The sequence below is a fragment of the Acomys russatus genome, chromosome 4 (assembly GCF_903995435.1).
Source record: "Acomys russatus chromosome 4, mAcoRus1.1, whole genome shotgun sequence".
Taxonomy (NCBI): Eukaryota; Metazoa; Chordata; class Mammalia; order Rodentia; family Muridae; genus Acomys; species Acomys russatus.
This window is the reverse complement of record NC_067140.1, coordinates 82,382,014-82,395,020: the sequence shown is the minus strand read 5'-3', so window position 1 is coordinate 82,395,020 and position 13,007 is coordinate 82,382,014. Positions and strand designations below refer to the sequence as shown.

Below are 13,007 nucleotides of genomic sequence, written 5' to 3'. Positions count from 1 at the left end.
CCTCCTCTGCCCGCAGCATGACATGACACAGCTGGCCTCCTATGTCTGCAGCATGACATGACACAGCTGGCCTCCTCTGCCTGCAGCATGACATGACACAGCTGGCCTCCTATGCCTGCAGCATGACATGACACAGCTGGCCTCCTCTGCCTGCAGCATGACATGACACAGCTGGCCTCCTATGCCTGCAGCATGACATGACACAGCTGGCCTCCTCTGCCCGCAGCATGACATGACACAGCTGACCTCCTATGCCTGCAGCATGGCATGACACAGCTGGCCTCCTCTGCCTGCAGCATGACATGACACAGCTGGCCTCCTATGCCTGCAGCATGACATGACACAGCTGGCCTCCTATGCCTGCAGCATGACATGACACAGCTGGCCTCCTATGCCTGCAGCATGACATGACACAGCTGGCCTCCTCTGCCCGCAGCATGACATGACACAGCTGGCCTCCTATGTCTGCAGCATGACATGACACAGCTGGCCTCCTATGCCTGCAGCATGGCATGACACAGCTGGCCTCCTCTGCCTGCAGCATAACATGGCACAGCTGGCTTCCTCTGCCTGCAGCATGACATGGCACAGCTGGCCTCCTCTGCTTTCCTATTTCTATTTCTGCTCACAGAAATAGAATTTGCCCATTCTGGGCCCAGAATGAATCACTACTACAGACTATCCATTTCCAGAAAATCTGTGTTTTGCCTTATTTTTTGAGATTGGGTCTTGTGTATCTCAGGCTAGCCTCAAGTTCTACGCAGCCAAGGATGATCTGGAACTTCTGGTCCTCTTGCCTCTACTGTTTGAGTGCTAGGGATTAGAGTGCACCAGTACTAGGCCTCCTACATGTGGTGCTAGGAGATGGAAGCCATGGCTCTGCGCTAGACACTCAACCAACTGAACTAAACCTTATTGCCAAAGAAAATCTTAAAAACAGGTAAAACCTAGACATTCTAATAAGAACAGCAACTATTTCATTTGTATGGCTTCCTTAGGTGAAAAACTTAACACATTTACTAAACATACTTAATTTTCAATGACTTGCAATTTATGAAAAAAAAGTCTACTAAAAAAAAAAAAAATCAGCATTTGTCCTTTTTCTGATTACTTTGTTAAACTTGAAGACCAATATAACTTATTCAGATGGTATGCAAAAACTACTAAGGATCAGTTATAAAATGTTTTAGAACTATCGCCTTTTTATGTCTTCACATGTACAAAATTAGGTAATAGTCTGAAAAGAGTAAACAAAACACAACCAACAGAATGACTCTGACTCGGCTCCTGCTTGCTTAGCTCTGCACCTCAATTGTTGAGTCTGGTTCCGTGGCGTTTCCTAGTAACCACAGGATGCACACCTTCTACGGTACTTAGCTTTCACGTGAAACCTTCATTTACTCAACATCAAATAAAGACAATGAAAAAGACACATGCACATCAAAATAAACTGTCCGGAGCACTTTATCCTAATTTTTCTGAAAATAGAGGAAAATGGTTTTCTCTTATAAAGTATACAATTGGAGGGTAATGCCATCACCATCATCAATACACACATATTAAATTCAAATATGCTGCACACAAAATTAAGCAAAGCATGATTTTCAAGAACGAGTGTGATGAAGCATCAAGAGTAAGCACTTCCTAGCAGCCTGCCTCTAAGTGCTAGGAACGGTGACAGACATCCATCCCATGCCTCCAGGGTGTCAAGTGCTGCCATATTTAATTCTCACTTTCACAAGAATTCTTTTCCACATAATCTTAGTTTTGGCAAATATATAGCATTTTGCTAAGACATGAGCAAATGGTTTAAAATTGAAATTTTTTCCTGACATATACTTACATCCTTTGTTTTCAAACCAAGAAGAAAAATAAAAATCAGCCAATTTTTTCTCAAAACTACATTTAAACGATTTTTTCATGTAGCTCTGAATAAGACACGTAGCCCTTAAGAATTTATAAAGCAGAAATATGTCGTGGCTGGTAAGTAAGGAAGTAGACAGCACAACAAACTCATTACCATTCATTTGCACGGCTCTAACAGAGGATCTTTTTGAGTGTCATGCCGCCCCACCTTGTGCTTGTACCCTTCTCTCGTAAGTTTTTTTTTTCCTCTCTCCCACTCAAAAAGATCCTCTGTTAGAGCCATACAAATGAATGGTAGTAAGTTTGTTGTGCTGTCTACTTCATTACTTACCAACCACGACATATTGACAGTTAATTTTTCCTTTGGTCTTTAAAAACTTATCCCTTTCTCTAGAGCTCAAAGGCCATATAAACCCAGTTTCTCAAGTGACAATTTATTTAATTATCATGGCAATCAGAAAAGACTTCAAGTTTGCTGATCTCAATAGTCAGAAATCATTTTCAAATGCAGCTGATGGACAAGTTCACTGACCATAGTGAAATCATACACCAGGTTCTTTGGAACGCAGAAACTGAGTGCTTTATTCATACCAGTACTCGGGGCTATTAGTCAACTCTATCAACTTAGCAAAAAGCAACCCCAAACTGTCACATTAAAGGCAAACTAAAGACCAGCATTAGGAGATGCCGATGGGGCTGGAGAGATGGCTCAGAGGTTAAAAGCACTATCTGCTCTTCCAGAGGTCAATTCCCAGCAACCACATGTACCATCTACAATGAGATCTGGTGAACTCTTTGGACATGCAGAAATAACATTGTATATAGTATATATATAGAGAGAGAGGTGGGGGGGAGAAGGGAGGGGGAAAGAGAGTGAGAGAGGGATAGGGGGAGGGAGGGAGGGAGGGAGCGGGAGACCAATGGCAGACAGTTGATAGAAGAAGCAAATTGACCAAATGCTTCATCTTCAGTGTATTTTACACCATATTAGAGAAAATAATTGTGGCACTAAAACCACTTTTGATTAAGTGGCTTAGTTTTCAGTTTTACTAAAATAAAACAGTTTCTGACCAGATCTTTAAGTGATCTTCCACAGGTTGTGGGCTCCTGCGAAGCCAAGTCCCACTGACTGGGGACATCCTTTCCTGAAGACGGATGTGTTAAGATTTTATTGTTTTGGGGTTTTGTTTGAGACAAGGTCTCCCTGTGTCCCAGTCTGGCCTCAAATTTATGAAACCCTCCTTCTACTTTAGAACCCCAAATGTTGTGAGGACTAGAGATGTGTGTTACTATGCCCAGTGCAACAGATTTTTGGTAGTTAGTGAACAACCTTTTCTATTTTCACAAGTATGCCTTTATTTTGATGTTTTCAAAGATTCATTTTTATTTATTTGTTATGGATATTTTGCTTACACATGTCTGTCTACAATGTGCATGTAGTGCCCTCGATTCCAGAAGAAAATGTCAGATCCCCTGGAACTGGAATTACTGATAGCTCTGAGCTACCACATAAGTGCTGGGAATTGAACCCATATGCTCTGAAGAATAGCCATTGCTCTTAATCACTGAGCCATCTTTCCAAGCCTTGATGTACGTTTTTAAAAAAGGCACATCTAACCCATGCTGTAACAGTGATATAACTTAGGAATTTAAGTTAAATTGAGTAAAAAACGAAGATTTAAAGTAAGTATCTACCAGACACTATCCAAATAGAGCACAGTAGTAGTAGGCTGCTGTTGGAATTTAGGAACATAATGCTTTGGGTTAGTTATGGCTTGAGTATCCCTCAAGGATAGTGTGTTAACATTTTATTCTTGCTGTGAGGTCTTAAGGTAGAGGCCAGGGCTATTTAAGGTGCTGAGGTAGGATTACTTTAGTACGAAAATTTAAGCGAAACCTATAAACATACTAAGATCTTTTTGTTTTTGTGTGTGTGTGTGTGTGTGTGTGTGTGAGAGAGAGAGAGAGAGAGAGAGAGAGAGAGAGAGAGAGAGAGACAGAGAGAGAGAGAGAGAGAGAGAGAGAGAGAGAGAGAGAGAGAGAGAGAGACAGAGACAGGGTTTCTCTGTATAGCCTTGCCTTTCTTGGACTGACTCTGTAGACCAGGGTGGCCTCAAACTCACAGAGATCCACCTGCCTGCCTCCAAGTGCTAGGACTACAGGCGTGTGGCCATGTGCAGCACTACAGACATCTTATCTGAAACAAACAAAAAAGGAAAGGAGAGGCTATGAAAAGAGGATGGGGGATGATTAGAGTTAGGCTACGCTCATCAGGGTAGATCCCTCATGACTAAATCCTGGTTTATACTAAGCCAAAGGAGAACGTATTCCCCCACCCCTTGCTATGTGCTGTCCCACATTGGTTTAGGGCTCTGCCAATAAAATAAAATAAAATAAAATTAAGTCAGCAATAAATGAAGCCCTTCAACCCTGCTCTTTCAGACAAAGAGCACAAATAGAATTCTTGTTTTGGGCCGGGCAATGGTGGCACAGGCCTTTGATTTCAGCACTTGAGAGGCAGAGAGAGGTAGGTAGACCTCAGTGAACTTGATCGAGGCCAGCCTGGTCTACAGAGCAAGTTCCAGGACAACCAGGGCTACACAGAAAAACCTTGTCTCAAACCAAATCAAACCAAACCAAACCAAACCAAAACCGTTCTTTCAAGTTATCCCACCTCAGACATTTCGTTAACAAAGGATAAAAAGAACTGCTTAACGGTGAGCACATTCTTTTACCTTTGCTGCTCAAACTCCTTTATTCCTGTGGAAGTATATACAATGCCTTCACCTAAGAATTCCTCATAACTCTTATCTTGAGAAATAGTAGATAAACTGAGACTACACTGGCTCTAGCATTTCTGCATCTCAATTCTTATATGGTGCCATTATGGACCGAAATAAATGGTAGAGAGCAATCAGAAAAACAGAACTGGGTTCAAGGCCAGCCTGGTCTAAAAAGTAAGTCTAGGACAGCCAAGACTACAAGAGAAACCCTGTCTCGAAAAACAAACAAACAAAAGAATATGTCACTAAACAACGATCTGGCTTTGAAAATGAGCTGGACACGCTCTCACTGTTACCACATCTCAGGGCGCCGATTAGTTCTTTCAGACAATTTAGAACCCATTGCACCAGGCAGGCATTAGTAAGAAAGATAAGCAGACACTCAGAATTGTCACCGGCTAGACACTATAAAAGTAAAGTAGCTACTCAGCCACTGTACTACAGTTTTCACACAGGCTGACTAAACTCTGCACCCCTCTGTGCTACAAAAATGGAGAAGACATTGGAGAGATGGCAGCAGTCAAGAGTACTCATTTCCAGCCCTCATGTCAGATAGCTCACAACCATCTGTTAATTCCAGCTCCAGGGAATCTGATACCTTCTCTGGTCTCTGCAGCACATACATACACGTATGACATGCACACAAAGATACATGAATAAAAATAAATCTTTAAAAGAAAATACTGAGGTACAACGCTTCCCCAGAAGTGAGTCATGATGTATTCAGTTTCAGAAAGACATACAGCACAGCAAAGTCACACCATCAGATAGCACCCAATAACAAGTGGGTCCTGAGAAAATGAGACCTTCAGAACCCATTTCTTCTTACGTACTATGTCCAGAAAATATGTGCTTCCAGTTAGAAAATGGCTTGCAAATCAACTGGCATTAAGACTGTGGCAAGCATCTAACACCCAACCCCTTCACCTGGCACGTTAATAACTACCTAGCATACTAAAGGACGGCCTGGCTCTATGGAATATAGATTTGGATCAAGAAAGGATGACTGAAGTCTGGTGTGTGGACTGTCCCACACTCAGAAGGCTAAAGCAGAAGAATTTCTGGGAGTCTGAAGCCAACAAGGCTTTTTGGCAAACAAAATCTTTTCTCAAAAATAAACCAATAGTAACAACAAAACAATTGAGATGGAAAGGAGGGTTGGAGGAGAAGGGAAGGGAAGCAGAGAGGTGTAAAGGTTTCCTGAGTTCTCTGCACTAGGGCAGCGCTCTTCCTATGCCAGGTGGTGACAGAGCAAACACAGAGCCCTAAACAGCAGGACATGGGCACTCCTGCTGAGCCACACCCCAGCTCCCATTCTTCTTTTGAAATTTAGTTTTTTTTTTTATAAAATCAAATCAAATAAAAAAATAGATTTTAGGTGCTAATGCACCTCAGACATAACAAATGCTAGCTTCTTGTGGAATGTTTCTTCTCCACGCTGCCCTTGTCTGGGTAGAACCAGCTAACCAGGAACGGATAGCAACGGCTTTATGAAGACAGTTTAGAGAGCCTAGCACATCATCTGTGCTTTCATGACGAATGGGCACAGCCATGGAGCTCAAAACGGTGTTAGGTGGGAATGAGATTAAAGGCAGTGGTGAACCTGGCATGTGCAGTACTCAACTATTTCCTACCATTACTATGGCAATAAAAATACTGTATTATACCTTTTGTGGTTTAACATTATAAACTGTTTATAACACAGTTTTGAGGAGTGAAAGGCCAAAGTTCTCTCAGATGAGAGATATTACTACCTAAAACAATGCCTGGCTTCATGTTAGGTAGAACTAACATATAATTTGGGCCAAGATGGAAATACTTTTGTCCTTAGCATTAAATAATCACCATTTCCTATCTAATGAACCTATTTAACTGTTTACATGCTTGTATTAATGGATAAACACCAATCAACTACATATACCTCTTTCTGCGTAGGTCAACACAGAAATAGGTTTATAAATAAAGAAAAGGAAGTAAGTTCACCTTACTCAGCTAAATACAAACAAGACAAAGTAGCTGAAAGATTCTCCATAAAGTGTTCTTGTACAAATCTTCTGGCAATGTTCATTTAATTCTATCTCTACATGAAAGCAACCAATCGTTTTGACAGTGAGGATGAGAAACCAGCATTTGCTGATATAGTCCCTTTAGAATATAAAATAATCAATCAGTAGAAACTTACTTGACATAAGTTTTGGAATCTGAGCTTGGCCTCTCAGCAGTGGCCTGTATAAGTTCCCCTGGTAATTGGCAGGTGGTGGTGCAGTGTTGCTGTAGACACCAGACCCGGAGCCTCTTGGCATAACATGGCTGTAAAAGAGACCCTCACATAAGGAAAAATATTGAGAGCTATATACAGAGATATAGTAATACATTAAGCTGACAAAATACTACTTGTCTCTTTATTGTTAGGCCTGATTGATATAAAAATAAGGTTTTTAATTAAAGTTCAAAACTGTACACAATGAGCTCTGTGTGGTGGCATATGCCTTTAATCCCAGCACAAGGGAGGCACATTTCTGTGAGTTCAAGGCCAGCCTGGCCTACAAAGACAGTTCCAGGATAGCCAGGGCTATTACACAGAAAAACCCTGTCTTGAACTGCCATGCCCCTTAAAAAAAAAAACAAAAACAAAAAAACAAAAAACAACAACAACCACAACACACACCTGTACACAATGGTAATGGTGATAGCAAATGTTCATCTGCCTCATCAAGATGCTCATAATGCTCTCAGCGTTTTATTAGTTATGTAAAAGACAACTCATCTTTTTCTGTTATGTGTTGGTTTTCTTCCTCAAGAATCTGTTCTGTTGCTACTAATCACTATTCTAAAATTTGCTATTGTAATTTACCTTATCAAACACTTGGCTGTAGCTTTCTTTATTCTTAATAACTATAGCATGCAATCCAGAGGCTATTTTACTATGGTTATATCTCATATTTTACTAAACCTTTTCTCTCATTTGGAGCTAATATTACAGGTCTTGATAAACAAGACACTTAGGTGTACAGTTATGCTCCTTTACATTATTTTCTCAAGGTAAGTTCCAAGTAATAAGAATTTAGACAAAATATCATCTTTGAAGCTAAGAACTATACTCAGAATAACTTCAATGCTGCTTTCTAAAAGACTAAGAATGATGCAAAAACTGTTACTAAATCTATTTTAAATTGTTTCTTTTACTAATATCAAAAATGAAGAGTTCCCAAACGGTGACAGCATTAGCTGTCACTTACACTGCTGAAGCTACCACCACTGAATGAGGCAGCCATAACAACTGTTCACTTTACATCTAGAGAACTGAGATGCAGAGTGGTATGGTAACTTTTTTTTTTAAAGATGTATTTATTATGTATATAGTTCTCTGTCTGCATGTACGCCTGCACGCTAGAAGAAGATACCAGATCACATTATAGATGGCTGTGAGCCACTACGTAGTTGCTGAGAGTTGAACTCAGGACCCCTGAAAGAGCAGCCAGTGCTCTTAACCTCTGAGCCATCTCTCCAGCCTCCAGTATGGTAACTTTTATAAATACAGGAAAAAAGGAGACTTAATTTTAGTTTTATCCTCTAAGGCACAATTTTTACTATTTAATACAAAAATTATATGCTGCCAATGACTTTGTGGCTAAATTACTTTTTCAATCTTTAGATGTCTCATAAATATCAAAAATCCCTATTATGAGTTATTTTAATTCCTGAATTATGAGTTATTAACATTTCCTCCAGGAAGTTACTTTAAGACAGAGTCTAGCTTAGTGGCCTGGCTTGGCTCCCAACTTGTAATCTTAAGCACATGCAGCCACGCCCAGCCCAGACCACACTCTTTTTATCCTTGCCTTAACTCTCATTGTTTCAAAGTCCTCTACATACAGTGCCTTCTAGAGCTGGGGAAGACAGTTTAACAGTTAACAAGGGTGAAAGACAAAAATCACAGCTTTAAGCCAGGCATGGTGGTACACACCTGTAATCCCAGCACTGAAGAAGGCAGAGGCAGGAGGACCTCTGTGAGTTCAAGGCCAGCCTGGTCTATTGAGTGAGTCCAGAACAGCCAAGGCTACACTGTCTTAAAAACAAAACAGAACAAAAACCCCACAAATATATAACAGACATACAGGTGATCAGATAAACATTAGCTTAGCTGGCAGAAAATGCCAATTCAAACAAAATGAGATGCCACCTTTCAAGCAGAGGTAAACAGAAATTTAACAGCCTGGTGTCTTTTTGTATTCATGTATTGGCTAATGCTTCATGAAGATACTCTGCTGTGGTGATGCATGAGAAATTAGAACCTTCTTGACAGTTTAAAAATGTCCCTTTGTTTATTAGAAAACACCTGTTAAGAGAACAGACTCTTCGTACAACATATAGTGGACTATATAAAGAATATTGATGTGAACATCTAAAATGAAGAAAAATTAATCCCAGCACTGTGAAGACAAAGGCAAGTGATCTCTGTGAAATCTCGAGTTCCAGGCCAGCCAAGGCTACAGAGACCCTGCTGAAAGGAGGAGGTGGGGGAGGAAGAGGAAGAGTGGAGTATAAAAATCACTGATATGGACACAAAGAGGCTATGCTGTATAATCTCTTAAATATCTGTGGCAGAAATACGGACTTATTCATGGAATGGCGGGAATGGGGGTGGGGGGTGAGGGCTTGGGGGGTGGGACGGGCACACAACACACAAACAGGAATCATACAACTCACCCTAAAGTTCTAAAGGCTGCCTGGTCCAGGTGAACAGGCCGCCGGTCTCGGTTAAAGCCAAGCTGGGGTTTCCACTGCCGTCCATTGCTGGATTTTTCCCAGTCACCAGGTTTCAGAACTGCTGCTGGCTTTCTGGTCATTCAAAAACAAACTGTTTAGGAACAGGAATGAGTGCTGCCACAAAGCACACATCTAGGTAGGTAGGTTACTGTTGTTACCTTGCTCCTGGAAGCATTACAGCTTTAAAAACATAATCTTCAGCAAACTGTGGATCTTTAAAATTAATACTGAAAGAGAACAATGAAAATTTTATGATTTTATGGTGTCAGTGGTTTTAATTTTCAAAGAAATAAAGATACTAAACAAAGATGTCTATATAGAATAATAAAATCTAAAAATTTCTGAATGATTATCTTAGATAATGATTTTTGTCAAATGGTTAAATATCTTCCTTACCAAACTACCTCTGATCTCTACTGCACTGTCTTCAGGTACCTTTCTAAATAACTGTAAAGGATCACAGAAAAATAAGACATTATCCTAACCCTCAAGAATTTCTAAGTGCCAGGCGTAGTGGCGCATGCCTTTAATCCCAGTACTCAGGAGGCAGAGGCAGGTGGACCTTTGTGAGTTCGAGGCCAGCCTGGTCTACAAAGTGAGTCCAGGACAGCCAAGGTTATACAGAGAAACCCTGTCTTGAAAAAGCAAAATAATAATAATAATTATTATTATAATAAATAATAATTAATTTAAATTTAAATCTTAAATTTAATTTAAATTTGTTTAATTTTTTAAAATTTAAATAAATTAAATAAAAATTATTATTTTTTTTTCCTAGTACAATGCTGGATGAGCTGAGAAAGTTTATAACAAAAATAAAAATAAAATATAAAAAACAAATAGCTAAGCAACTGTGCTATATAGTTGGATGTCAACTTGACACAAGCTAAAGTCATCTGAGAGGCCGGAACCTCAATTAAAAAAAAATGCCTCCATAAGATCAAGCTATAGCCAAGCCTATAAGGCATTTTCTTAATCAGTGTTTGCTAGGGGGTGGTGCCACGACTAAGCTGGTGGCTCTGGGCTCTGTCAGAAAGCATGCTGAACAGTCGGAAAGCAGCAGCACTGCTCAGTGACCTCTGCACCAGCTCCTGCCTGTCCTGGCCTCCGTAATGATGAATAGTGATATGGAAGTGCAGGCTAAATAAGGCCTTTCCCCCAAGTTGCCTTGATTATGCTGTCTCACCGCGGCTATAGAAACCCTACTCTAGACAGCAGCTTAAGGGGTGAGGAGGGCGGAGAACAAGCATCAGGAGCCTCACTAAGCACCACACCTGAACCCACCCCTCAGCAGGGTAGGGTTTATATCTAGCCCCCAAGTTGCGAGGGCTGTGTCCCCGTCTTCCTTCTGACTCAGCTGTGGCTATTCTAGTTCACTTATGACTTACAACATCCTTATTTACCATGTTGTAAGTTATAATCTGAATGTGTGAATTACAACTTGTTGAGGAACCAAGGGTCACCCAAAAAATGAAAACCTTAGGAGACAGATGAAAACATTAGTAGCAAAATATGACATGGGTAAAATATATATACAATAAACCAAACATGTATTTCAATTTATTATTTGTGATTTTTCTCTGTGTAATCATTATCTTCTGGTCAATCCTATCTTTTTAATATTCTTCCAAATTACTCTTTTGATTACAGTTAATTATTATAGTCAGGTTAATTTTGAGGCAGCTAATTATTTTCTTTCTTGTTCAATATCACTATTTTTACAACTAGGGTCCATATGTTACATTTTAAAAATTTAGTAAACTGGGCGTGGTGGCGTACGCCTTTAAAGCCAGCACTCAGGAGGCAGAGGCGGGTGGATCGCCGTGAGTTGAGGCCAGCCTGTTCTACAAAGCGAGTCCAGGACAGCTAAGGCTTCACAAAGAAACCCTGTCTTGCAAAAAAAAAAATTGAGGATAAGGGGCTAGAGAGGTGGATCAGAGGTTAAGAGCACTGACTGCTCTGTCCTGAGTTCAATTCCCAGCAACCAGGTAGTGGCTCATAACCATCTATACTGGGATCTGATGCCCTCTTCTGACATGCAGGTGTACATGAAGACAGAGCATTGATATACATAAAAATAAGTGTCTTTTTAAAATCTACTATAGCGAGACTTAACTGTATATTTTAAATACAGAAATCATATTTAAAATAAAAATTACCACAAACAGAGGGAACCACTGAATCTTAGTTTATTTTGTCAGTTGGTTCATCTTCTATCTCACCTTTTACTTACAACAGTTATCTTTACCCCTAGTGTTTCCTCCTGGACAATGTGGCAGAAGGAGGGCAAAGTAGGAACAACAAGGAAATGTCTCTGAGTATTGCACTGAACACAGAAAGCATGTGTTAGGTCCCTAGGGCTTTGCAAATCCACAGAGAGAAAACCTGCTATATACACTCTCAAGCACGCAGTCTCACAGCAGCCATCTTGTTTTGCTCAGCAGGTTCCATCAAGGTGGCAATCTGCACACAGACTGACTAGGCACCAAACCTATCTCCCTTTCTAAAAGTAGAAATAAAGAATGTTTTATAGTTGTTTTATAAATGAAAGAGCAGACATGCAATAAAAGGCACAGAACAGATGCCAAGTTTTAAAGTTGTGTGCGCTCTCGTCTTCCGTAAGCAAAGGTGCATGTGAGTGAAGGAAAGGGAGGGGCAAAGAATTCTCTCATCTGGGGATCAAGAAAAGCACCCAAGGGGCTGCAGTTAAGGCGCAGTAAGACTAATCATAAAATGGCAGGAAAAGGTTCTGCTGAAATCTACAAGACACCTGAAGAATTAAAACCTATTTTTCTCAAGCAATTCCAAAAGACTGAAAAAAAGAAACTGTCAAACTCACTCTACGAGGCAAGCATTACCAGATACCAAATTACACAACAGACCAACATTTCTGATGAACACATATGTAAAAATGCCAACAAAATCCTGGCAAGCTGAACCTAACAGCATATCAAAAAGATCAAACGCCACGATAAAGTAGGATTTGTTCCAGAGATGCAAGGCCATTGCCATAAGTCAACACAGACAATGTCTTTGGTTTGAGTATGTAATGTCCCCCACATTCTTGATTTGAATGTGGGTCACTAGACAGCACTACTATTTGTGAAAGTTGTAGAAGCCAGAAGGTGGCCTGCCTGGAACAAGTAGGCCACTGGTGAGCAGGCCCTTGTGAGTATATATTTAGGGCCACTTCCTGTGACATTCTGCTTCCTACTCTCCTGTTCTACACTTTTCCATCATTGTAATGCTTTGCCCATGTTTGTGAGACCAAGGAACTATCGTCCAAACCATTTCCAACTGTAAGCCCAAATATCTCTCCTCTCCTAAGTTGTTTCAGGGACTCTGTCACACAATGAGGAAGTAATTAATGCAACATTACATTAATGAAGTGAAAGGCAAAGCCATACGATCATCTTATTAAAAGCATCTAATAAAACCCAACATTCTTTCATAATAAAAATCCTCAAAAAGTTAAGCATAGAAGAAAAATTATGTCAACATAACGAAGGCTATATGTGGAAAAGCACATCCAACTTAAGCTTTAATGGGAAAAGGTTGAAGGTGTTTGCTCTAATAGATGGAAACATA

General features: G+C 40.3%; 1 protein-coding gene across 2 annotated transcripts in view; it reads right to left on the bottom strand.

The window, feature by feature from the left end:
- Window positions 1-13,007, bottom strand: part of Xrn2 (5'-3' exoribonuclease 2) — a 75,000-nt gene that overhangs the window by 11,045 nt on the left and 50,948 nt on the right. For both annotated transcript variants that reach the window (XM_051144782.1, XM_051144783.1), the window contains 3 exons: window positions 9,578-9,646; window positions 9,360-9,491; window positions 6,832-6,959 (listed from right to left, as the gene is read on the bottom strand). In XM_051144782.1, the coding sequence (XP_051000739.1) occupies window positions 6,832-6,959; window positions 9,360-9,491; window positions 9,578-9,646 (329 nt within the window). The remainder of the gene's footprint in view (window positions 1-6,831; window positions 6,960-9,359; window positions 9,492-9,577; window positions 9,647-13,007) is intronic.